The sequence below is a fragment of the Ochlerotatus camptorhynchus genome, unplaced genomic scaffold (genome assembly GCF_037179485.1).
Source record: "Ochlerotatus camptorhynchus isolate MF236.1 unplaced genomic scaffold, CSIRO-AGI_Acam_v1.1 ptg000394l, whole genome shotgun sequence".
NCBI lineage: Eukaryota > Metazoa > Arthropoda > Insecta > Diptera > Culicidae > Ochlerotatus > Ochlerotatus camptorhynchus.
In genome coordinates, this window is record NW_027040881.1 from 353,269 (window position 1) to 381,124 (window position 27,856).

Below are 27,856 nucleotides of genomic sequence, written 5' to 3' on the forward strand. Positions count from 1 at the left end.
ACGACTGCTACCATAATATCACAACCATCCATGCAAAAGTACAGTAAACTACGTAGTTTATGTAGAACAATTTATTTCTCCTCACTTAATGTTACGTTTTCTGGAGATTTTTGAAGTTCCACATCGGCGTTCTGGAGATCCATTTTACTGTAATGGGCAACGATACCAGCTCCGAAGCAGTCACCCAAAACGTTTACTGCAGCTCGAATACGATTTCTGAAAACACGAATAAAATTTAAGGTTACAATTATTAATTTAGCTGTTTACTATAATGGGTCATATCATTCGAACAGTTCAAAATGACGTTACCTACCAAACCTACAACTTTACCACGGAGCAATATTATGAGATTTTTGTTTCTAGAACTTTAAGAAAACAGGGTTTTATTTATGATAGGCCTAAACAATCCGTAATGTATTGCCTCATTTTCCTAAAATATCTGGTAGAAGAACTTCTCAAAACTGCTTGAATATGTAATCTATTTATAGACAAAACACCGACAAACCGACATGACACTTAATTCTGACTTATACCCGAAAATCGTAAACGGCAGATTTAAATGTGCAGTGATCAGAATTGTCAAAACCATAGGATTTCTTGATCTAGATAAAAATAATTTGTCCAGAATAGATCAGACACGAACCAATTCATAACTTTTGCATGCGGGTTCATGGCTTAGCTAAATATTTCCCGCGAACACGGAGCCAGATGTCAGTACTGTGCTTTGGCCAGAAATTTTATTGTTTTTGGTATGGTCATTCTTGTCGGTTTGTCGGTGGATAAAAGTTGGGTAAAATTTCTCAAATTTCGGTAAGCTATTTTCGATCATATGTATTGTTTAAGCACTGGTGTGGGATTAGTTCGAATTTTCCAAAATAAAGAAAGAAAGAAGGATTAGTAATTTCCATTTAATTCCACTACATTATTTGCTTATCCTTGACAGATACGCGTATTTCGTCTACAATGTGCAGACTAATTGAAGAATTTATCACAACTTACCGAATATATATATTAAACTAGGTACGTTTTCGCTTAGAAGCTACACAGATAAAAATTCTGAATTTTAATTGTGATGTAAACATTGATTCACGTAAACTTGTATTTCATTTCACGCAACCGAGCAACTTGTAAACAACGTTGTTTGCAATAATGGGCTTTTGTATACAATATTTGCTACATTGTATGAAATGTCTCAGAACTTTACATGATATATAATGTAAACTTATATGATATGTGACGCTCCATTTATGTGCGTCATACTAAACAGAAATTTACCCTACTTTTTCGAAATGTGTAGGTAAACTTACAACAGCGTAGTAGGTTCTTCAAAAAATGTTAGATGAGATCCACAGAATTTATAAGGATATCAAATTCACTCACGAAGTAGAAAAAAACGGAATCGCAGTTCTCGACCATCTTGTCATCAAGCAATCGTCCTCATCTTCTTCTTTTGAATACGAAGATTACAGGAAACCAACAAGCACTGACAGAGCTATACCATAGAGGTAACTCTAAGACCAGAAGGTCCCGAAGAAACGAGCTCAACTTTTTGGCTCAGCTCTGGTACTCTCTTCGGTCCCAAGTTAATCGACATAGGAAAATCCACGAACCCCTCATTTTGTCTGTCGAACTTTCATAGCGAATCAAAACAAACATAGTATAGTACTCGAATTTCAACTGGAATGGGGTACGTTAAACGATTTGCTTGAGACCAATAGGCTAGTCAAGTAGTGAGCCAATTTATAATCGATAGTTTCGTATTGATTGTTGGTTATACGTTGTACCACCGGTTAGAAAATAATGATTTAAAATTGGCTCACTACTTGACTAGCCTATTAGTCCCAAGCAAATCGATTAACGTACCCCATTCTAGTCAAAGTTCTAGTAATACACTATGTTTGTTTTGATTCGCTATGAAAGTTTGGTAGATATAATGAGGGGTTCATGGATTTTCCTATGTTTCGAGGGGTGCATCGCTTTGCTTGGGACCGAAGAGAGAGCCAGAGCTGAGCCAAAAAGTTGAGCACTTTCCTTCGGGACCTTCTGGTCTTAGAGTTACCTCTATGGTTGTATATTAAGTACAGCCATCAACTCTGCATATGAGGATTATAACCGCAAAGTCGAAAATGAAGTCAAGTCATAAGAAGTTATTTAATTATGTAAACACGAAATTGAAAAGTAGCTATTTTCCTTCGCGAATGAATTTGGATGCAAATGTAGGTGAGAATTCTTCTACCACATTTTCCGAAGAAGATCTTGACTACGATTTCTTTGCATTCATTCCTGAAATTTCTAAAAACATCTCTGTCAACCAACTTTCTCAACATGAAGTCCTCAATGCACTAAAAAACTTAAACGCGTCGAAAGGGTCTGGACCTGACGGCATCGCACCCATATTTTTGAAAAACCTTTCTGAAGAACTCGCATTTCCTCTAGAGCGTCTTTTCAACATGTCTCTGAAAAATGGAAAATTCCCTGAAATTTGGAAATCATCTTATTTGGTACCTATTTTCAAATCAGGTGCAAAATCAGACATTCGAAATTATCGTGGAATTGCTATTATTTCTTGCATTCCAAAACTTTTTGAATCAATCGTAAACGGCAATATTTTTCAGCAGGTGAAAAATCTATTTACAAGTAAACAGCACGGCTTTTTTAAAGGTCGCTCAACTACCTCTAATCTTCTAGAATATGTATCTTTCATTATTAAAGCGTTGGACAGTGGCAAGCACGTTGAAGCGCTATACACCGACTTCAGTAAAGCATTTGACCGCATCGACATACCATTATTAATCCTCAAATTGCAGAAAATAGGAATGGAGCCTGGACTTTTGAATTGGCTTCAATCATATCTAACACATCGTAAACAAATAGTCCGCCTTCAAAATAAACTTTCAGAACCAATTTCAGTCACCTCTGGGGTACCTCAGGGTTCTCATTTAGGCCCACTTCTTTTTATTTTGTACATAAACGACATTTCCTACATACTTAAAAAAAAATAAAACTGCTTGTATATGCAGACGACATGAAGCTCTTTATGGAAATAAGTAATTCTAGCGATGCAGAAGAATTCCAGAATGAAATCAATATATTCCACACCTGGTGTAGTAAAAGCACAAACGAAGTGACAGACGGAGCGGCTCGAAAACTTTGGTGACTAACCTGCTATTTCAATTTTTCAGTGTACCACATGGCAACACCACTACTACTGGATTGTACCACATGGCAACACTACTACTGGATTGTACTAGCATTTTCACCAAATGTATTAGAATGTTTTGGTTCTATCTCTTTCACTCTACTCAAAACTGAAATGCATAAAAAAATGACAAAATGATACACTCTTTGCACACTGTCAAAGATTAATCAACAATCAATACGAAACTAACGATTTTAAATTGACTCACTTTAGTAGCCTATTGGTCCCAAGCAAACGATTAACGTACCCTATTCTAGTTGAAATTCTATTACTACACTATGTTTGTTTTGATTCGCTATGAAAGTTTGACAGATAACATCAGGGGTGTGTGGATTCATGCAGAACATGCAGGGGTGAGTGAAATAGCTTGGGACTGCTTGGGACCATTGTTCTGGTACTGAGTGAGCCAAAAATAATAATGATTTTCTTCGGGACCCAGTGGTCTTAGAGTTACCTCTATGGATTAATTGTACACAAAATCAACTTTGTTCAAATCAAAATAAAAAAACTAACCCATCTGGTGGATGATGGCACAAGCTTCCAAGAAAATTCTATTACAGTGAACCACATTATTTTAATGGATTTCTTCGCCAGTTAGTCGTCTGTCACTTCGTTTGTGGTAAAAGTCTACTTCAATTGAACGTAAAAAAAATGTACCGCAATAGCATTTAGCAGAAAAATTGAAACACCGCATTTTAAAATATCATTAGGCAACCAAATAGTAGAAAAATGCAAAATTGTAAGAGATCTAGCTGTAATCCACACTCCACACTAACTTTTATAGAACATTACAATACTATCATTAGTAAAGGAAACATAATGTTAGGCGTCATTAAAAGGTTCAGTCATAATTTCGAAGACCCACACACTATTAAGCTATTATATACCACATATGTAAGGCTAATTCTGGGATACTGCCACCTAGTATGGAATCCATACACGTAGACCGCATAGAATCTGTCCAAAAACAATTCCTTTTATATGCTTTACGTAAACTGAATTGGACTGCATTTCCATTACCATCGTATGAAGAAGGTCCCGAATAAACGTGCTCTACTTTTTGGCTCAGCTCTGGTATTATCTTAGGTCTTAAGCTAATCGATGCACCCCTCGAAACATGGGAAAAACCACGAACCCCTTATTTTATCTGTCAAATTTTCATAGAGAATCAAAACAAACATAATGTAGTACTAGAATTTCAACTAGAATGGGGTACGTTAAACATTTGCTTGGGACCAATAGGCTAGTCAAGTAGTGAGCCAATTTCAAATCGATAGTTTCGTATTGATTGTTGGTACTAATTTGTTTGTCTGTCTGTGGTATTAACATATCCAGTTTTAGTCGAAATTCTAGTACTACACTAGGTTTTGTTTTGAACATCGCATCGCATATGAACATGCGAAAACATTTTTTTTTTCTTTGTTTTGTTTTCTGTACTGAGTACCAATGCTACTGACGCCAGGGAGGCAGCTCCCACACCTGGACCCTACCTATCGACCCATCATCTCATGGAGGAGGGCATGATCAGAGATTTTATGCCTCAGAAAATCCCGGCGGCGCTGACTGGGATAGAATCCAGGCCCTTTGGGGTGAGAGGCAATCACGCTTACCACTACACCACCGGCACCGCTTATACGACAACATTCATCGACGGTGCAACACCTAGGCAATATTATTATGCCTTCTGCACCACTTTTTGTATAGATATTGTTTTGAATTATTGATCAGCCAAAAGTCATTGACCGGACTCTTTATATAAACCCTGTAGATAAATTTTGTAAAATTGAATTTCGTCTGCACTATAGAAGTGAACACAGTCTTTTTCTGGTCCGTGTGCCAAATATATTTATATTTTTCTGAAAAACAGTTGGCCAACATGTTGAGAGATCAAAACTACCATTGGCATAGATCTTATTATGCACCATTCCAATCCTGAACGAATAATTTAACAAACATAATGATCCAGCCAAGAAATTTGCATACTTACACCAACCAATCGATGGCAATGATGAGCGAAATATCTTCGCTGGGTAGACCAATCGAATCCAGCACCATAACCAACGTTACTAAACCGCCCTGAGGAACAGCCGCTGTTCCTATGCTGGCTGCAGTTGCCGTGATAGCCACAGCTAGAACCTTCCCGAATGACATTTCCACTCCACGCATCTGTGCTATAAATATTGCCGCCACCGCCTAGATTAATAAATAAATTTAAGACTCAATAATCAGCATGTACTACTTTTCTACAGGAACAAACCTCATACAACGCCGTGCCATCCATATTGATAGTGGTCCCTATTGGAATAACGAAACGTGTTATGCGAGGGTCGATGTGATTCTTTTCTTCCAAGCACTTAATCGTTACTGGTAACGCTGCCGTACTAGATGAGGCACCGAAAGCAGTTGTCAAGGCCTGTCCCATGTTCGCGAGGAATGGGTACGGATTTTTGCGGGTGAATATAAAATAAATCAATGGAAGAGTAACAGCTCCATGGAAGACTAATCCGCACGACACAACCGCAAAGTACAGTCCAAGTTTGTTGAATACGTCCGCTATGTCATCCATCTCTAAAAACTTGGCCATAATGAGCGATAGGACGCCAATCGGTGAAAGCCTGGAATTTATAAAAATGTAAGTTTATTTTATAAGTACAGTCAAGATTCCTATAGTACGGTTAATATGGACCGCACAATAGGAACCGGCATTAACGAATACACGTATCATATGTGGTTAGAGCTAAAAAAAAACACTGATTGTACAGCAATTTGAAGAGATAACTTCCTGATGTCTTTGAAGAAGTTGTTAAGCAGATAATTGGCCACCTTTTAGAAACAGTCAGTTTCTGGTAGGACAAAAGTCTGGTCCTGTGGAAGATCCGGAATATCCGCGAATTTTCGAAACCACTCATATACGTTTCATCAGAATTAATTCAGATTTTGAACCGGAATATGGACGCTGTGGACTACGTGATAGTATAATCGAAGATCCGGAACATCCGTAAAAGTGGTAAAATCATTTAACTGATCCTGTAGCTTCGTGTTTTTTTTTCTAACCCACTCATAAACGTCTTGTCAAGAGACTGATTAATTTGGAGTTGTGACCGGAAAATGAACCCTAGGGACCACGGGTTGCTTCACCGGAACATCTGCAAAAGTGGTCAATTCATGAAACTGATCCTAGAGCTCTGTTTTTTTTTAGAAACCACGACGTCTTATTACAATGAATTCGGAGTTTCGACTGGAACTTGGACTCTGGGGACTACAGGATGGTCCATTGGAAGATCCGGAACATCCGTAGAAGTCGTCAATTCATGAAACTGATCCTAGAGCTCCACGAATTTTCGAAACCACTCATAGACGTTTTATCAGAATAAATTCGGAGTTGTGACCGGAATATAGACGCTGAGGACTACGGGATGGTCCTCTAGAAGATTCGGAACGTCCGTAAAAGTGGTCACTTCATTAAACTGATCCTCGTGCTCCACGTTTTTTTTTGTAACTACTCATAAATCCTAGAGCTCCACGAATTTTCGAAACCACTCATAGACGTTTTATCAGAATAAATTCGGAGTTGTGACTGGAATATAGACGCTGAGGACTACGGGATGGTCCTCTAGAAGATCCGGAACATCCGTAGAAGTCGTCAATTCATGAAACTGATCCTAGAGCTCCACGAATTTTCGAAACCACTCATAGACGTTTTATCAGAATGGATTCGGACTTGTGACCGGAATATTGACACTGGGGACTAAGGGATGGTCAACTAAAAGATCCAGAACATCCGTAAAAATGGTCAATGCATGATACTGATCCTAAAGCTTCCCGTATTTTTCAAAACCACTCATCGACGTCTTATCAGAATGAATCCGAAGTTGTGACTGGAATATAGTCACTGGAGATCACGTAATGATTCACAGCAAAATCCGGAAATCCGTAAAGGTGGTAAATTCATGAAACTGGTCCTAAGCAACCGCGGTTTTTTCGAAACCTCTCATAGAAGTCTTATCATAATTAATATGAAGTTATGACCGGAATTTGGTCACTGGAAACCACGAGGTGGTCCAATAAAACATACAGAACATCCGTTAAAGTCTTTAATTTGGTTGGCGTTGAATTTGGTATTAGCGAAGTGGAAAAATAACTTGGAGTGTAAAGATACGATTGTTGCTGTTTTTTTGGATCTTAAACGTGCTTTTGAAACAATTTCTAGGCCTTTATTGTTAAGATCAATCAAGCGCTTTGGAATTACGAGTACTGCATATAAATGGTTTGAATGCCATTTGTCTGATAGAACTCAACGGACTGTTCTGTTTCCAGTCCCGTGAGGAATAACCTTGGAGTGCCCTTGGGAAGTGTATTAGGGCCCCTGTTATTTATTATGAATTTTAATGACATGACACGTGTCTTACGATTTTGCGACATTAATGAATTTGCAGATGATACTGTGTTATTCGTTGCAGCTAAGGATTTAGATGATGCCGTTTTACACTTGAATGAAGATTTGCGTTCAATAAGTAGATGGTTGAAGTATAAGCAGTTGAAATTGAATACAAGTTAAACTTAGTTTATGGTAATTTCCCGTAATCGAGTAAATGTGAACGTCTCTGTTGTAATTGATGATGAGACTATTGATCGCGTTCGGGAGATTAAATATCTTGGCGTGGTTATTGATGACAAACTTAAGTTCAACTCTCACATTGACAATGTCATCAAGAAAATTACCAAGAAGTATGGAAATCTATGTCGACTGAAAAATGATTTAACTATTGCCAGTAAAATACAGCTATACAAATCAATCATCTCTCCTCATCTAGATTTTTGCCCTTCCATTTTATTTTTGGCCAATGCAACATAAATATCGAGATTACAGCGCTTGCAGAATAAAATAATGCGTTTGATTTTGAGATGTAATAGATTCACTTCCTCAACTTTGATGCTAGACGCCTTACAATGGTTGTCGGTGAAGCAAAGAATTGTATATTTGACTATGGTGTTGATTTTTAAAGTAGTTAACGGTTTGCTGCCTCGATATTTGTGTGATCGAATTGAAAGAGGAAGTGACTTTCATAGATATAATACTAGAAACGCGGTTGAAATAAGAACTCGACACATTTCTCGACTTGTGATTCACAAAATTCATTATGTTATAAAAGAATAAATGTTTTCAATTCGATGTCTTTACATATCAAACGTTCAGCAACACTTACAGAATTTAAAAGACACTGCATTTCACACGTTAAAACTGTCTTTTGAACAGTTATTCAGTGATTTTTTTTATGAATTGACAAATTATGTATCTTGACGAAGTTATCTCTAACGGATTATTTTATATGGATAGCTGTCATAACGACTTTTTAATAATTATTGAAGCACTGCAAAAACTATTTCTGTACCACCATGGTGATGATGGATTTTTAATATTTGATTTAGTAGTAGTTAAATTTAAAAAAAAAGGTAGTCTACAAAGGTTTGAGCCTCGCAAGCGTTTTACGGGTATAGAGGTAAAAAAAAAAGTATAGGTATAGAGGACTAAATTTAAAATTTGATAAAAAAAAATGCAATTTTGAAGCTTATTTGGAAGATTTACGTATTCTCGGCAACCTAAGCAGCGACCTTCTTTCTATAGCCTTTTCCTCTATGGAACGCACACATATGCAGTATTGGTTTGTTTAAAATCATTTGCTGCCAGCTGCTCTAACAATTTCAGTCGAAAGAATTGTCAAAAACTGTTTTGAAACGCTTTTACAAAGCTCCAATGTTCTCTAGTGAGAGCGAGTATTGTCGGCAACCAGTTTTTCTTCGGCAACCGTTCCATTTGAACTGCATGTAAATCTGCTGTTCTATTATCGGCAACTCGAAATCAGCTACAATTTGTAGTGCGTGTGTTTCATTTCAAGAAAACCCTGCTAGATTGCTTTTTCTCAGTGGTAAAAATATAGTCAAATTGAAGCTGAAAGCATAAAGAATCGTTTGCATGCATTCTGCGAAGTGTTTTCGTAAGAAAATCCAGTGAAAATAGTGTTTCAATTTGGGTTGCCGAAAATAGTCTGTCATGCCGAAGCCGTCATTTCCCCTACCTTGAGTTAGTAGTAAGTTTTCTGGCAAATGTCTGACATTGCTGAAAATTATGATAGCATCAGATTGCGGGGTGGCTAGTGTAATAGGATGCTTTGTTGATTGTTCATTAACTCTTGATTGCTTGTAATACTTATGAATATGTTAGGTGGACAAAAAGACGAACTAAGAGGTGGACGCCTGAGTTTTTCCACATTAATTTCGCTGGGAAGGAACTGTAAACTCTAGAGGGAATTTATATCTGTAACTGTAACCAGTTCGATTTTGTTTGCAAACCTGGTTAAATTGTCATATTTAATAATCCTAAAGATTAATCGTCCAGCTCAAACCTTTGTAGGGGTCATCATCATCATCATCATCATCATCATCATCATCATCATCATCATCATCATCATCATCATCATCATCATCATCATCATCATCATCATCATCATCATCATCATCATCATCATCATCATCATCATCATCATCATCATCATCATCATCATCATCATCATCATCATCATCATCATCATCATCATCATCATCATCATCATCATCATCATCATCATCATCATCATCATCATCATCATCATCATCATCATCATCATCATCATCATCATCATCATCATCATCATCATCATCATCATCATCATCATCATCATCATCATCATCATCATCATCATCATCATCATCATCATCATCATCATCATCATCATCATCATCATCATCATCATCATCATCATCATCATCATCATCATCATCATCATCATCATCATCATCATCATCATCATCATCATCATCATCATCATCATCATCATCATCATCATCATCATCATCATCATCATCATCATCATCATCATCATCATCATCATCATCATCATCATCATCATCATCATCATCATCATCATCATCATCATCATCATCATCATCATCATCATCATCATCATCATCATCATCATCATCATCATCATCATCATCATCATCATCATCATCATCATCATCATCATCATCATCATCATCATCATCATCATCATCATCATCATCATCATCATCATCATCATCATCATCATCATCATCATCATCATCATCATCATCATCATCATCATCATCATCATCATCATCATCATCATCATCATCATCATCATCATCATCATCATCATCATCATCATCATCATCATCATCATCATCATCATCATCATCATCATCATCATCATCATCATCATCATCATCATCATCATCATCATCATCATCATCATCATCATCATCATCATCATCATCATCATCATCATCATCATCATCATCATCATCATCATCATCATCATCATCATCATCATCATCATCATCATCATCATCATCATCATCATCATCATCATCATCATCATCATCATCATCGTAATTAATGTGAAGTTATGACCGGAATTCGGTCACTAGAAACCACGAGGTGGTCCACTAAAACATCCAGAACATCCATAAAAGTCGTAAATTTATGAAATTGTTGTCAATTCATGATACTGATCCTAGAGCTCCACTTTTTTTTTTTCAAACCATTAATTGAAATCTTATCAATATTAATTCGGAGTTGTGATCAGAAAATTTACTCTTGGGTCCACGAAATGGCCCTTCAGAGGATCTAAATCGTCAATTAAAGAGGTAAATTCGGCGGCGCCGGGTGTGTAGTAGTAAGCGTAATTATCTCTCACCCCATCATGCCTGGGTTAAATCCCAGTCGACGCCGCCGGGATGTTCTGAGGTATAACATCTCTGATCACGCCTTTCTTCGGAAGGGAAGTAAAGCCGTTGGTTCCCGCGTAATGAGTTTATGGGTCGAAAGGTTGGTTCACTATTAAGATTCGGAACATCCATAAAATTGTTAAGTTCTTGAAACTGAGATTAGAGGTCCGCTTTTTTCAAAACCACTCATTGGCGTATTATAAGAATGAATTGAAAGTTATGACTAGAAAATTTACCCTGAGGACCAGTATTTAGGATGACAAAAATATTTGCGCCCAAACCATCACTTTTAGGTATATGGTGTCTTGGGAAAAGTTTCTTCGTATTTTTGGCCAATTTTTTATGTTAGGGAAATAAGGGTGGTCCATAAAATTGGTGAATTGAAAATACAAACTCTTTATTGTTTGAGATAGACCAATGCAATGTTTAAAAAAGTACAAGAACAATCAATTTGAAAATCGGTTTGCTCAATTTAAAGATTTTAAAAACATTTAAAAACACAATTTTTTCGGCGAAATTCTCCATTAATTTTTTAACCAAAAAAGATAGTAGCCTGCTCAAGTAACCATAGGCACGTTATTTCACCTTTTTGACTATATACAGCCTCGTATACAGCTGAACAACGGCTATACTAGTGTTTGCAAGTTCTGATGAGACCCGTATATAGCCAAAAAGACAAAATAACGTGCCTAAGGTTACTTGGGCAGGTTGCTATCTCTTTTGGTTAGGAAGTTAATGGAGATTTTCCTAGAAAAAATTGTGTTTTTAAATGTTTTAAAAATCTTTAAATGGAGCAAACCGATTTTCAAATTGATCGTTCTTCATTTTTTTAGAATATTGCATTGGTCTATCTCAAATAATAAAAAAAGTTTGTATATTCAATTCACTAATTTTGATGACCAAGATCGGCCAAAAAATATAAAGAAACTCTCCCGAAGACACCATATACCTAAAAGTGACGGTTTGGGCGCAAACATTTTTGTCTTCCTAAATACGCTTTTGGGATCATTGGATCAGTGGATGATTCATCGAAAGATCCGAAACATCCGTAAAAGTGGTCAATTCATGAAACTGATCCAAGAACTCCGTATTTTTTCGAAAACTTCCATAGAAGTCTTATTAATTATGAATTCAGAGTTATGATCGGAAAATAGACCCTGGAGACCATGAATGCTCCTTTGGAAGATAGTAGGCGTCTCATCAGAATGAACTAGGAGTTGTGACTGGAAAATGGACCTCAGGGTCTATTGGATGGTCCTCAGGAATATCCGGAACATCCTTTAAAGTGGATAGTTCAAAAAACTGATCTCAGCACTCTGTTGTTTTTTTAGAACTGCTCATATACATTATTTTTCTTTTTATTATCATCGATGATTTCTAGGTTGCATCTATGTATTTAATAACTTCTAGGCATTTTTAACAGAATTTTCGAATATTATTCCTTGGATTTCTTATACCCTGGACAGACTATGGCTTATATCACGTAATATAGGCTGGCTTGCAATGAGCACCCAAACATCTAGTTTTCACTGGAAATCCTATGTATGAGTGCTCATTGCAAGACAGCTTATATTACATGATATAAGCCATAGTCTGTCCGGGGTATTAGACTACTTTCTCTTGACTTCTTGGAGATATTTCTTTGGGCTTACAAGTTAACGAGGGACTATCGTTAATGTTTATAGTTTTAATTCATCACATCAAAATTGAATCAAAAAGCCATTTAAAAATATCATCTTGAGATATTATTCATATTAATTTATGAGTGATTTCGAAAAAAAACCATAGAGCTCTAGGATCAGATTCATGAATTAACCACTTTTACGGATTTTCCAGATCCATCCTGGTCCCCAATATACATTTTCTGGTCACAACTCCGAATTTATTGTGATATTTCGTCTATGAGTGGTTTCTAAAATACCCACGGAGCTCAAGGATCAATTTCATGAATTGACCACTTTTACGGATGTTCCGGATCTTCCAGTGGACCATCTTGTAGTCTTCAGGGTACACAATTCCGAATCCATTCTGATAAGATGTCTATGAGTAGTTTCTAAAAAACCGCGGAGCTCTATGATTTGTTTCATGGACTGACCACTTTCACGGATGTTCCTGATATTTTAATGGACCAGCCCATGATCCTCAGAGTAAATTTGCTTCCTCTGAATTTATTGTGATAAGACGTCTATGAGTGGTTTCAAAAAAACCACGGAGCTCTAGAATCAGTTTCATGAATTGACCACTTTTACGGATATTCTGGATTTTCTGGTGGACCGTCCCGTGGTCCCAGTATAAATTTTGTGGTCATAGCTCCGAATTTATTGTGATAAGACGTCTATGAGTGGTTTCGAAAAAAACGTGGAGCTCTACACGCTTAGATTTTTTTTTGCTGAGATGGGCACCACCGAGCAGACATCTTACCAGAGTGAATTCAAAGTTGTGTTCGGAATATGGACTCTGGAGGCTGCGGGATGATCCACCGTAAGATTCGGAACATCCGTAAAAGTGGTCAATTCATCAAACTGACCAACTTTTACGGATGTTCCGAATCAATGGTGGATCATCCCGCAGTCTCCAGAATCCATATTCCGAACACAACTCTGAATTCACTCTGGTGAGATGTCTATGGGCTACAAAATGGTGAGTTGACAACCTGGAAGGAGCGGAATACCTAGCCCTGGTCCTCACAAGTTCCTACTTCACGCCTCCTCGAGTCATATGATAACAAAAGACTACCAGCTGAAACATGGACACAGCTGGTTGGCGTAGCCTGGGCAATGTTGCCAGTCCGGCAATAGCAAAGTGAAGAGGTGCGACGCGAACACTGGCGCGGTAACCATAGTACGGTGATAGAGGAAATGCTTCACCAAACCTGAGCGTCTGCTCACCATGGAGGTGCGGCTCAAAACGGCGTCTGTTCTCCATGTTAGGAGCGGCTGATCACCGTCCTAGTGCCAGCGTGGGACTCTAAACAGAGCTGTGCACGATGGTCCCCCGGCGAGACAGGGGGTTGGGGCAGGCCCAACAAGCCGCCCTGGAAAAAAACAAAGTTACAAATACCGAAGAAAGAAATACGGATCGGAACAATCGGCACAGACCTACGCGACGAAATAAGGACTACGATTGGAAACTCGGAACATGGAACTGCAAATCGCTCGGCTTCCCGGGTTGCGATAGGTTAATCTATGACGAACTTCAACCACGCAACTTCGAAGTCGTAGCACTGCAGGAACTTTGCTGGACGGGACAAAAGGTGTGGAAAAGCGGGCATCGAGCGGCTACTTTCTACCAGAGCTGTGGCACCACCAACGAGCTGGGAACCGGCTTTGTAGTGCTGGGTAAGATGCGCCAACGCGTGATTGGTTGGCAGCCGATCAACGCGAGGATGTGCAAGTTGAGGATTAAGGGCCGTTTCTTCAACTACAGCATAATCAACGTGCACTGCCCACACGAAGGGAGACCCGACGACGAGAAAGAAGCGTTCTATGCGCAGCTGGAGCAGGTGTACGACGGCTGTTCGCAACGGGACGTCAAAATCGTCATCGGTGACATGAACGCTCAGGTAGGACGGGAGGCAATGTATAGACCGGCAATCGGGCCAAACAGCCTGCATGCCGTATCGAACGACAACGGCCAACGATGCGTGAACTTTGCAGCCTCCCGGGGTATGGTAGTTCGAAGTACCTTTTTCCCCCGCAAGGATATCCACAAAGCCACCTGGAGATCACCTGACCAACACACAGAAAACCAAATCGATCACGTTCTAATCGACGGGAAATTCTTCTCCGACATTATCAACGTCCGCACGTACCGCAGTGCGAACATAGATTCGGACCACTACCTAGTTGCAGTATGCATGCGCTCAAAACTCTCGACGGTGCATAACACTCGTCGAAGTCGAACGCCACGACCCAACATTGAGCAACTACGGAACACCGGAGTTGCCCAGGACTACGCGCAGCAGCTGGAAGTTGCACTACCCACGGAAGAGCAGCTTGGCGCAGCTTCTCTTGAAGATGGCTGGAGGGACATCCGTTCAGCCATAGGTAGTACTGCTGTAGCGGCACTAGGTACTGCAATCCCGGACCGAAGAAATGACTGGTTTGACGGCGAATGCAAACTGTTAGTAGAGGAGAAGAATGCAGCACGGGCGAGAATGCTGCAACACCGCACGAGATTGAATGTGGAGCGATACAGACAAGCGCGGAACAGACAAAACTCGGTTTTCCGAAGGAAGAAGCGTCAGCAGGAAGATCGAGATCGCGAGGCGATGGAAAATCTGTACCGCGTAAACGACACACGGAAGTTCTACGAGAAGCTAAATAGTTCGCGCAAAGGCTACGTGCCGCAAGCCGATATGTGCAAGGACTTGGACGGTAACCTTCTCACGAACGAGTGTGAGGTGATTGAGAGGTGGAAGCAGTACTATGACGAGCACCTCAACGGTGAAGCAGCAGAAAACGAAGGTGGCACGGCAACAGACCTTGGAGCACGCGCAGAAGACGACAGGCTACCGGCCCCTGATCTTCAAGAAGTTGAGGAGGAGATCGGTCGGCTGAAGAACAACAAAGCAACTGGTGTAGATCAACTACCAAGTGAGCTATTGAAATACGGTGGTGAAGCACTGGCTAGAGCGCTGCTCTGGGTAATTGCCAAGATTTGGGAGGAGGAGATATTACCGGAGGAGTGGATGGAAGGTGTCGTATGCCCAATCTACAAAAAGGGCGACAAGTTGGATTGCTGCAACTACCGCGCGATCACACTGCTGAGCGCCGCCTACAAGGTACTCTCCCAAATTCTATGCCGCCGTCTGTCACCATATGCAAGAGAGTTCGTGGGGCAATACCAGGCGGGATTCATGGGTGCCCGCGCTACCACGGACCAAATTTTCGCGATTCGGCAGGTTCTGCAGAAATGCCGCGAATACAACGTGCCCACACATCATTTGTTCATCGATTTCAAATCCGCATACGACACAATCGATCGAGATCAGCTATGGCAGATTATGCACGAGTACGGATTTCCGGATAAACTGACGCGATTGGTCAAGGGACGATGGATCGAGTGACGTGCGTTGTTCGAGTATCGGGGACACTCTCGAGTCCCTTTGAATCTCGAAGGGGGTTACGGCAGGGTGATGGACTTTCGTGTCTGCTGTTCAACATCGCGTTAGAAGGTGTGATCAGAAGAGCTGGGATAGACACGAGTGGCACGATATTCAGGAAGTCCATCCAGCTCCTTGGTTTCGCCGATGACATTGACATTATGGCACGGAACCTTGAGATGATGGCGGAAACGTACATCAGACTGAAGGCTGAAGCTAGACGGATTGGACTTGCCATCAACGCATCAAAGACAAAATATATGAAAGCAAGAGGTTCTAGGGAAGACAATGTTAGCCTCCCACCCCGAGTTCAGATTGACGGTGACGAAATCGAGGTGGTCGATGAGTTCGTGTATTTGGGCTCACTGGTGACCGCCGAAAATGATACCAGCAGAGAAATTCAAAGACGCATTATGGCAGGGAATCGTGCCTACTTTGGACTCCGGAGGACGCTCCGGTCGAATAAAATTCGCCGCCGCACGAAGTTGACTGTCTACAAGACGCTGATTAGACCGGTGGTCCTTTACGGCCACGAGACCTGGACTATGCTCGTGGAGGACCAACGCGCCCTTGGTGTTTTCGAACGGAAGGTGTTGCGTACCATCTACGGTGGAGTGCAGATGGATGACGGAACGTGGAGGAGGCGAATGAACCACGAATTGCACCAGCTGCTGGGAGAACCATCCATCGTCCACATTGCAAAAATTGGGCGACTACGGTGGGCTGGGCACGTCGTAAGAATGCCGCACGACGACCCAGTGAAAATGGTCCTAGAAAGCGACCCAACAGGAACAAGAAGAAGAGGCGCGCAGCGGGCAAGGTGGATCGACCAAGTAGAAGGTGACCTGCGGACCCTTCGCAGACTACGAGGCTGGCGAACTGTGGCCATGGATCGAGTAGAGTGGAGACGACTTCTTCGGACAGCAGAGGACAACAAGGCCTTAGCCTGATTGGTAAGGTAAGTAAGAGATGTCTATGAGTGGTTTCTAAAAAACCGCGGAGCTTTAGAATCAGTTTCAGGAATTGACAACTTTTACGGATGTTCCGGATCTTCCGGTGGACCATCCCGTATTATCTAGAGTCCATATTCCGAACACAACTCCCAAATCATTCTGATAAGACGTCTATGAGTGGTTTCTAAAAATCTGCTTAGCTCTAGGATCAGTTTCATGGACTGACCACTTTCATGGATGCGCCGGATCTTCAGGTTGATAATCCCGTGGTCCCCAGTATACATTTTCTGCTCAAAACGCCGAATTAATTGTGATAAGACGTCTATGGGTGGTTTCGAAAAAAACACGGAGCTCTCTTTCGGTGCCCATCCTGTAGTCTCCAGAGTCCATATTCCGAACACAACTCTGAATTCACTCTGATAAGATGTCTATGAGTAGTTTCTAAAAACCACGGAGTTCTAGCATCAATTTAATGAATTAACCACTTTTACGGATGTTCCGGATCTTCCGGTGGACCTTCCCTTTGCCTCCAAAGTCCACATTCCTAAGACAACTCCGAATTTATTCTTATAAGATGTCTATGAGTGGTTTCTAAAAAAACACGGAGCTCTAGGATCAGTTTCATGAATTGTCCACTTTCACGGATGTTCCGGAACTTTTAGTGGACCAACCTGAGGTCCCCAGTGTAAATTTTGTAGGTCACAACTTCGAATTTATTGTGTTAAGACGTCTATGAGTGGTTGTGAAAAAAACCGCGGAGCTCTAGGATCTATTTCATGAATTGACCACTTTCACGGATGTTCCGGATTTTCTGGTAGATCATCCCGTAGTCTTCAGAGTCCATTTTTCGAACACAACTCTGAATTGACCACTTTTACGGATGTTCCGAACCTTCCATAGGACCAGACTTCCCAAGTAACAAAAAGTTCTGATAAAAGGCTATTTGTGGCTTAAGTAGCTTGGTTGAAGGTGGTCTATAGAATTCTAAGCAGCTTCATTTTTAAGTCGTTATAAGAACTTGAAAGTTCCGGTACAATAATTGAAGAGCATTCTTAGCAGCTTCTTGCGGAACTTGAACGGAACTTTTAGAAAATAAATTAAATAATGTTTTTGTCCTCTAAACTAATTCTATATTTAAGTTCGCACTTTTATGAAAGTTATTTCTAAAGGCAGGTATTAACGTATAGTAGAATTGGAGCTGTTTGAAGAATTAAACCCAGTGCTTCTAAATAAAAGCCCCAGCACGAACCGCTACGTCATCTGAGATATATTAAAGTGAGCTGTTGTCCCGCCTACTGTTGGAGTTTTCAGTGCCAGCTGACTGACTTGAATATGAAACACAACACCTTGATGAATTTTAAATTGGTGTTTGCCCACATAGTATTTCAACACACTTGTGACGCAGTGGTTAGTAATCGTAGATCACATGCCGAATACACGGGTTCGAATCCAGGAAATTACTATTTAATTTTTTGATGTTTGGATAGAATGTTGATACACTGCATAAATATAAGAATTATGATTTATTCGGGCCACTGATCCTTTCATATTTCTGTTGGAACTTCATTTGAACTTTATGGAACTTGAAAGTTCTGTCGGGACTATGTTCGAACTTTATGGAACTTGAAAGTTCTGTCGGAACTTTATTTGAACTTTATGGAACTTGAAGGTTCGGTCGGTACTTTTTTTGAACTTTATGGAACTTGGAAGTGATTTTAATGGTTGAATGCGGAACTTTTGGTTACTTGGGTTGTGTCCTACCGGAAACTGACTCTTCCCAAACGGTGGCCAACTATCTGCTTAATAACTTCTTCAAAGACATCAGGAAGTTATCTCTTCAAATTGCCCATACAATCAGTGTTTGTTCCCAATTAGCTCTAATCCCGTTATGCTACACCCTTAATTCAGATCACCGAAGTCGGTAGGAATTTACCGGGGTTTTGAACAGCAGAACAAGCCGGTAAAATTTTCAAATGACCGTTACACGTGAGGAACCAAGAAAATGTATAAATTTTATTTTTCATCAATAAATGGGGTAAACTGAACAAATGCTGTAGAATATTGAGATAAATTTTCTAACAATTGGATTTTTCACTGTTTTTTTTTTAACTTTTACCGAACAGTTCTGTAGTTCAAAATTTACCGAACGACGGAGGCCTGGATTAGTGTGTGCGTGAATTCGTTAATGCCGAATCAGCCGTACTATAGGAATCCAGTGACATCAGTACTATACTGCCGCTCTTCGCATGTCGGTCCCAAAGCAATTTTTATCAAAACTGAGTTTTACCCATATTTTCATAATACTGGATGAACTCATAAACTTTGATCTGAAAAAGTTTGGAAAGACAGCCAAATTGGTTGTCTCATCACATAAGAAGCAATGGTACAAATCAAGCTTAAAATGCGATTTTCTCGACTTGCTGATTTTTGCCATGGGACCGACATGCGAAGAGCGGCAATATAGGAATCCGTCAAGAACGAATCCGCACTGTAGGAATCTTGACTGTACCTATTCATAAACTCATAAACATTTTAAGGTGGAATGAAAGCTATCCACACCTCAAAAAATAAACACAATTTTCAAATTCATTTTGTGGAAAGTTTACAGATTTATTTGCCATACTGTAGTGAGGAGTATAGTCGCTATATTTATAGTCTGGTGCGATAGAGGTTACTCTAAGCGCAGGAGGTCCCAAAGAAGCATGCTCAACTTTTTGGCTCAGCTCTGGTGGTTATAACTATACACTGGAGTCGCTTTTTACGCGGGTGATACGTCCCGCGTAAAAAAAAACCGCGTAAAAAAAAACCGCGTAAATTCCGGAATCCGCGTAAAAAAAACCGCGTAAATTCCGAAATCCGCGTAAAAAAAAACCAAGTAAAAAAAGACCGTGTAAGAAAAAACCGCGTAAAAAGCGATATACCGCGTAAATTCTGAAATCCGCGTAAAAAAAAACCAAAATCCGCGTAAAAAAAAACCGCGTAAATTCCGGAATCCGCGTAAAAAAAAACCGCGTAAATTCCGAAATCCGCGTAAAAAAAACCGCGTAAAAAAAAACCGTGTAAAAAAAACCGCGTAAAAAGCGACTCCAGTGTAGTTGCTATATTCATAGTCTGGCGGATAGAGTCTAGGGAACCAATTGAGCTGTCAAATAGCGGAACCAATCGAGCAAATCACGACCAACAACAGAGAAGAGCTCATCAGTAATTACGAACAAAACTTCGGAAACCCTTTTCTCGTGACTCATGCCTTGCCTACTCAAACTAACACCATCTTTGGGTTGGGGCAAGTTTCCCCTATACGATGATGCTGGTAATTTGCGTTCGATCGTCGAAGAAAGAATAATCAACGTTTTGTTTATAAAAGTTTATAGTGCCTTTTCAATAGTTGGTCTACAATATATAGAGCAGTGCACGGTCCCTAGCCTCACTTTCTGGTTCCAATCATTTTATCTCTGAGTAAAAGGGATGGCAACGAATGGGAGCCAAAACAAACCACTCAAACTTGTGACATGTGAATCTTACATGTCATCAAATTCTAGAACCATGTTTGCTATCCTTATTTCCAAGAACTATTAGTTTCAAGACCACACTCGTGGGACCTTGCTTCAAATATTTTCCCAAGCCAACGAACTGCATAAAGCGGTTCGATAATCGAAAACACATGTCAGCGATTCCACTTTCTGTCCCATAAGGATCATATTCAAATTTCACTGTTGCCAAGGACGCTCTAGTGATTTGTTACCAAGCCGCTATTAACGCCTTCTCCATTGCATACGCAATTCTCTCAGTTTAACACACTCTCTCAATTCGAATGACGATCACCGATTGTTGATCGCTTACATAATGCAGGAGTAAATAACTCGACTTTAGATGTCTTCCGTAGGTAATGTTGATCAGTAATCAGTTGATTCAAATAAAGCATTAACGTTTAAACCGTCAACGAAAACGTTTCGTTCATTGAGGAGTATCACTCTCCCTGTTCTGGGCAAGTTACCCAATTGAAAGGACATTACAAACTGTCAAAATTTACGGGTGAGAGAAGAGTGCAGCAAATCTTCGTGCATTGATTTATTAAATTGGTTCCGCTTTTTGATAGATCGAAATTCTATCCGCCAGACTATAAATAATAGTACGTTCAGACTACAGAGTTATAACATGTTATAGCGCTATATTGATGGTGGTCTCTGTGTTGCAATTATTTGACAACCGTTATAACATGTTATAACTCTCCAGTCTGAACAAGGCATAACTCTAAAACGCTGTCCAGACTGGAGAGTTAAAACATGTTATAACGGTTGTCAACTAATTGCAACACAGAAACCACCATCAAGATACCTCTATAACATGTTGTAACTCTGTAGTCTGAACGTACTATAAGACCAGAAGGTCCCGAAGAAACGTGCTCAAATTTTGGCTCAGCTCTGGTACTCTCTTCGGTCCCAAGCTAATCGATGTACCCCTCGAAACATAGGTAAATCCAGTTTCCACTGGTTGGTTATAACATGTTACAAGGGTGTCATAATAATTATCGATAAGAAAACTATCATCAAGATACCCCTTGTTTCGCTGAAATGAGAATAAAAGTTCCCGAATGAGATGTGCAAACAGTGCAGCAAACGATTCCGGAATAGAATTCCGTATTCGCTCTCTCAAAAAATGGTTTTGCGGGCCAGATCTCTCAGTTGAACACAATATTTACTGTTTCTGATTGCTATTACCGTTATCGTTTCGTATCGCTTAGACAAAAAAATATCAGAGCTAAATTTATGATAACAGAAAATTTGAAGTCAATTATGCAAAAATTTGAATTCATAGGACCTTACAAAACTTGTTTCGCTGTTGTAGGGTTTTCATACCGAATTTCATTAGGGGAATGCATAATTATATTTATGTTGCATGCTCTATGTGGTATATGTTATTACTTTGTAGTCTAAACAAGTCATTAAATAAATTTGAAAATATCAGCAAATATTTCAAAATATCAACGGAAATGTTTAAGTATTTTCATAAACTAATACATGTTAAAGATAGAACTTTTTGTACTGAACAATGTTTGTTCTACTGATAGTTTTGTTTTTAAGCATACGCCAATAAAATGAAAATATCAATAGATATTTTGATATATTCGGTGAAGGTTTCGTGCCCCCTGCATTTCACCGCAAAAATAAAGAAAACCCAAGTAACCACCAAGCCCACTAACCACCCGACAATCACCCTTTTCTATATAAACTAAATATAGGGTTTCCTAACTTTATATCAGTCGTACATCAGCCTTAAATATATTGCAAAAGAGCGATTAGCTAGCTTGTTGGTTACTTGGGAATTGAAAATCAGATCAAATGGGTGTTCATTGAGACCAGAAGGTCGAACAAGCTTGTAGTGGCTCAAGGTAGGTTTGACAGATATTTTCGACAGAAAACCCCGAGTAAGTATAAGCTAGAGTGGTGTAGAGTGATGACATGTCACAATTGGAATAGCCGTTTATTCTGTCAAAACTGGCTTGGAAAACGTCATTCCAATCGAGCAGAAGAAAATGTCTGAGATGGCCTCACTCTACTTATAGGCACTCTAGTTTGGGCAACTTCAATATAATGTGAGCTACACAACTAACTAATCACATGTTTTACTTGTAAGTACAAGTAAAACATGTGATTATGATATCTTATAATTTCATAATTTCGAAAAATAATGTTTTATGTGAAATAAGCGTTAACAAGCTTTGGCTATAGGGTAGAGAACTACTTCGGCCTAATCGTCCATTTTGGGCCTATCGAGCAGAAGACTTCAAATAAATCCATGATTTCAGAGTTAACAAGTCAATTATGCGTTTGGTACGATACTTTAGTTGATAAGCTACCGAACAAAGTCAATGAAAACGCGTGATATGAAGGTTTGCACTCATTATTCCCAAAAACAAAAGAAGCGTTCCGACCGAATCAATTTTTATCTGCATCCGATAGGCCGAAGTGAATTCAATTGCTTTTCAAAGGCTTTTCAATGCGTTAGGCCGAGTTTAGAATCCGTAGGCCGAGTTTGGCGTCAAGAAGCAGTGTTAGACTTTTGACAATATCTCAACAATTGGTTTCTCTTTATCAAATCTTACGGTACGTACGGAAAGGTAAATAAATTTGGAAGCCATCAGTAATAATGACATTCCGTTTGGTGCTAAACTGCGCTAGATTAAGAAAGACTAAGTGTGGGTTGTGCTTAATAGGCCGGAAATGGGGTAGTTAACCCTACTGAAATCCGTTTAGCTACGGCGCAGTGAAAAAAGATTGGAAAAAGCACAGCACAGATATGCATCATCAGTTCCAGATAATGAAATTGTTGTTCAAATCAAACAATAACCCAGAATGCTGTATCATGCAATTAAATAATCGATTAGATATGGTCGTGTCCATGTTTAGGCTAAACAAACTACGTGGATGATCTCAAACTACCGTGAAGATGTGTTAATCCGCGCACAAAGCTGTTGAACTAGGTTAGACCAACAAGCTCGTGCCATTGGATATAGGTTTAATTGGGAATTGGTTGCTGTGCAATGTGAGTATTTTCGGAACAGGAGTGAAGTGTAGAGGTCAAAAATCGATGCTGGACGAGATCTCCTTAATAAAGACAACCAACCAACCAACCGATGCTGGACGCCATTTTGGATATAGATGTCCGCCATATCAGTTTTAGAAAAATTGTCAAATACCCTTCAATATTAGTATTTCCGGAACGTAGACAACGTGTAGTTTGAAAATCGATGTTGAACGCCATTTTGGAATCCAAGATGGCGACCATAGGTTTTAGAAACACTGTCAAATACCCAACAAGATGGGTAGCAGGCCTGGGTTGAATCCCAGTCGGCGCCACCAGAATGTTCTGAAGCATAAGATCTCTGATCACGCCTTCCGTCGGAAGGGAAATAAAGCCGTTTGTTTATGAGCTGATGGGTCGATAAGTAGGGTCCATGTGGGGGAGCTGCCTCCCTGGCGTCGGTAGCATTGGTGCTCAGTACGGAAAACAAGATCGACGGAAAACAAACAAACAAATGTATGACAACGGCAATACGCTGGACATTGAAAGCTGAAGCAAAAAGCATGGACATGAAAATGAATCTTACTCAGAGAGTGAGTCACAAACGATAAGTCAAAATAACGTTCCAAAAACTGGTAAAGCGTTTCAATTTCTTCATTAACACCTACATCAAATTACCACGGCATTTGAACTTATTTACAACTCATGGTTTCAAAGAAAACATGTTTTTACAATTACTTGTTATTTTACACAGTTGGTTATTACTGTCCAACATGTCATTTTACATATTTGGTTCCCTAGTTTTGTACACGATTAACACTTGAAAAGGGATTATGCAAAAATGATACGCATCAATAGAAAAACACATATCTCACGAACGATTTGTTTGATCGAGATGGTGTCTTTGGCGAAGTTGTGGACAAGTGTTGTGTCTTTCTAGAAAAATATACACTGTAAAAATTATTTTATTATTTACAATTTTTTAAATTATTTTTTTATATTTATATTGTAGTTTAGATAAAGTGCTACTCACTGACAATGTGTATTTGTTGGGCATTTCATAAACAAAAAAGTTATGAATTATTGAAAAAAGTACTATTTTTCAAAATACTACCTACAGTTATCGAATATCTTTAAAATGGTGTGATTATTGAAACACCTTAAATTTACAATAAAAAAGCTCTCAGTGCTTAAATTTCCCAAAGTTGTTATTTTCGAGATACTCGTAGGTTAAAATTCAGTATCGCATAATTTTCACCATTTTGAGATGTTATTCGTGAGTGTTCAATCTTGAAAGTATGTTTAACAAAGAGCCCAATTAATTTTCTTAAACTTTGTAGTTCACAGTTTTGCAATCTTACGCATGAGTTAAGATATAATTAATTATGAGTAAGATACCGTATGGGAAAAGTGTATTTTCCTATTTGGCCTCATATACTGCTAGATAGTTTCGAAGACCACGGTGAAATAGAAAACAATCATAAGAAGTATAAAAATGAGAGAAGGATTAGTAATTTCCATTTAATTCCACTATTTCATTCGATTATTCTTGACAGATACGAAGAGATGAACTAGCCTCAGGCTAAAAATCTCTAAAATAAAGACAAAAAAAAAAAAAAATCTTGACAGATACGCGTATTTCGTCTACAATGTGCAGACTCATAATCTTATTGTAAGAAAACTGAGACTGAAATATGTCTTAATACTTTTTTTTCCAAACTTCGATATTGCATAAGGGCATTTTTTTAGGGAATTTAGTAAGTTTTAAGCATCTTGATTTTTTTTCCTGGGATGTTAAAAAATAAAATTCCGAATCCCTGAACTTTTTCAAACCCATGCTTCATGATATTTTGAGACTACCTATAAATGCTCGAGCTGCAATAGTTTCATGTCCATCTGGATTATTTTCAGTTTTCAGAAGTTTTTAAATTTTGTGAAGAGCTTGAAGTTCATGAACTACCAGTTGAACGATTCCCCTTAAGATCTGGAACACTTTTAGATGAAATATAAGAATAAGTATGTAGTTTTGATCAGAATGTAGATCCGAGACGTTATTTTACCAGTTTGTGTTCATTCCCGATGCACTAAATACATGACCAATCAACATGTTTAGAGGACGTAAAACGTGTTGAATCAAATAAAGTGGATAAGCTTTAAAATGATTTTCTGACCATTTTTTATTGGGGAGCGGAGTAAAACCACTGCGTTCATTATTTGAACTTTCGGACCATATTCCAACAGTTGATGAAAATTCTTATTCTGAATTCATTCTGACAAACAAATTTATAATTCAAAGTGTTTTTTGTCGTTACTTCATACGTGAAGTTTACGATTGTCAGATTTGGTTGGAAAGAACGGTTTTGCGGGAGGAGGAGAAGTGGTTCATAACAATCTTACCAAATTTTAAAATGGGAGGTTGCACAGTTGAAGAAAAAATCCCTTACATAATTAGTACACGGGCCCTTAGTATATGTGTTCATATGTAGTTTACATTGTTTGACGAAATAAATAAATAAATTACCTACCATATAATCCAACCGGTGACCTTCATCACTGCGTGCGAAAGCTGTTGAATGAATTTCAACAGTACTTGTGCTTCATTTTTAACGGCACTCAACGCAACTCCGAAAACAATTGATGCAGCTACGATTCCGATAAGATTAGTACCGTCAACAAAGCGCCCATTGATATTCCATTTGTCGAGATCTGTTTCGTCTGGATGATCTTTCGGTGGCGTAAGAACGGTTTGATATTGCTCAACGCAAGCTTGCACTAGATTAGGTGGGAAAATATTACGGATGAGGTCCAGCAAAGTATCTGCGGTGGTGATATTAGTTTTTTGACTATCAGACGTCATCTGCTCATCGCTGGATCGCTTCCCAGGTTGCACGGTTATCACTAAAGCAACTCCTTCCATAACTGCTATGATTGTTGTAATGATGTAGTAGACAATTGCCATGCCTCCGATTCTTTTCGACATACTTGTTTCCAATGATCCCACGGCCGAAATCAAAGATGTGACTATAAGTGGTAATATTATAGCCTTGATTACCCTTAGGAATAGATCGCCAACCAAATTGACGTACATCACATTTCGTTGAGTCCAGACATTTTCATCTTCTCCAACATTTCGCAAACCCAATCCAAGGGCTATTCCGATTATCACTCCACCAATCGTTAGCGTGATTAATAGGTTTTGATTGATAAACCGACGCAACGCGTGTTTACTTATTCGAACCATTCTGATGCACTACTTCCGTATTACTGAAGCCAAAACAAATATGACTGCATCAACAGCACAACGTGAACCACTGCGATCAGTGGGAATTCCAGTGGTAAACCCGAAAACCACACTACCTTCTTTTTTCCGCAGATCACCCAGCAAAGTTAGATACAACCGCTCACGATGAGATGGATAGAATGTGTTGACCGCATCCCACGAGTCGCGAGGCGTAAGCATTATAAAACCGCAATATATTTAAGCGAAAATAAGCGTCTCAACCTTATCATGGTTTTGTACTTTCGAATGAGTTTTATCACCTGTAAATAGGCAATATAACAAGTGTTATTGGCTTATGAGCCGTGGCACTGACATAAATTGCTACCTTGATTCCCTAAAATTGAAATGGTGACAAAGGAATTAATTACCAACGGATAAAGATTAGCAAATTTCAAAAGCATTGCTTGATCAACGAAATAGATCGATCACTTGAATGTCAGAGTTACATACAATGTACAACTCTAAGTTGTTAACTATCTGTATTATTGTAATAATTGGGGTTACTTTTATGGATACCTGTCGTATAAGGCTAACATATGTACCACTTATATGTTCAAGTGTATAGCGAAGATAGAGACCAACAAACATTGTTGATAAAAACTGAAAAAAAAAAACACATTATCAAATAAAAATTATTGCAGTCAATGGAGTAATCTAACCCTGAGTTTTGTTTGTTTGATTTGTGTGTCATTTTAAGCAATTATTCCACATGCTTATTCTCAGTTATTGGCCGTAGAGCTTGAATCTAAATTGAAATAAGTCTGCAACTCTTCATTTCTCGTTTCTCGATAAGGGTGAAATAGTGTGGGTAGAAATAGCGGGCATAAGGTGAAATAGGGTGAAAGGTATAAATAGCGGGACTATATTCAATTAGAATCGGCTCATTGCGAGAATAACAACTGTATCAAAACATCATTAGTCAATAGTGATGGAGTAATATGGCATGCAGGGATGGATCGCTCTTTTGGGACTTTTTCGTTACTTTTTAATATAGAATGCTTACGTTAAAT

The 27,856-nt window shown here is 39.1% G+C and overlaps 2 protein-coding genes across 2 annotated transcripts in view; both read right to left on the minus strand.

Annotated features, from left to right (window-relative positions):
• Positions 1-56: 56 nt before the first annotated feature.
• Positions 57-26,900, minus strand: LOC135710636 (excitatory amino acid transporter 3-like). The gene is made up of 4 exons (XM_065233269.1): positions 26,092-26,900; positions 5,457-5,814; positions 5,187-5,392; positions 57-216 (listed from the first exon to the last, which is right to left on the minus strand). Exons 1-4 carry the CDS (start codon positions 26,805-26,807, stop codon positions 72-74), a joined length of 1,425 nt encoding a protein of 474 aa, XP_065089341.1. The 5' UTR covers positions 26,808-26,900; the 3' UTR covers positions 57-71.
• The window catches only part of LOC135710637 (delta(24)-sterol reductase-like), a 210,114-nt gene continuing 194,848 nt past the window's right edge, over positions 12,591-27,856 (minus strand). The window contains exon 5 of the mRNA XM_065233271.1: positions 12,591-12,600. The gene's annotated coding sequence lies outside the window, so the exon portion shown is untranslated. The remainder of the gene's footprint in view (positions 12,601-27,856) is intronic.

Excerpts from the sequence above, each read along its gene's own strand:
- LOC135710636 (XM_065233269.1), bottom strand. The coding sequence starts at position 26,807 with ATGGTTCGAATAAGTAAACACGCGTTGCGTCGGTTTATCAATCAAAAC. Across the intron at positions 5,815-26,091 it reads GTCACCGGTTGGATTATATG|GCTTTCACCGATTGGCGTCC; the intron begins GTAGGTAATTTA and ends TATAAATTCCAG. Across the intron at positions 5,393-5,456 it reads ATGGCACGGCGTTGTATGAG|GCGGTGGCGGCAATATTTAT; the intron begins GTTTGTTCCTGT and ends TTATTAATCTAG.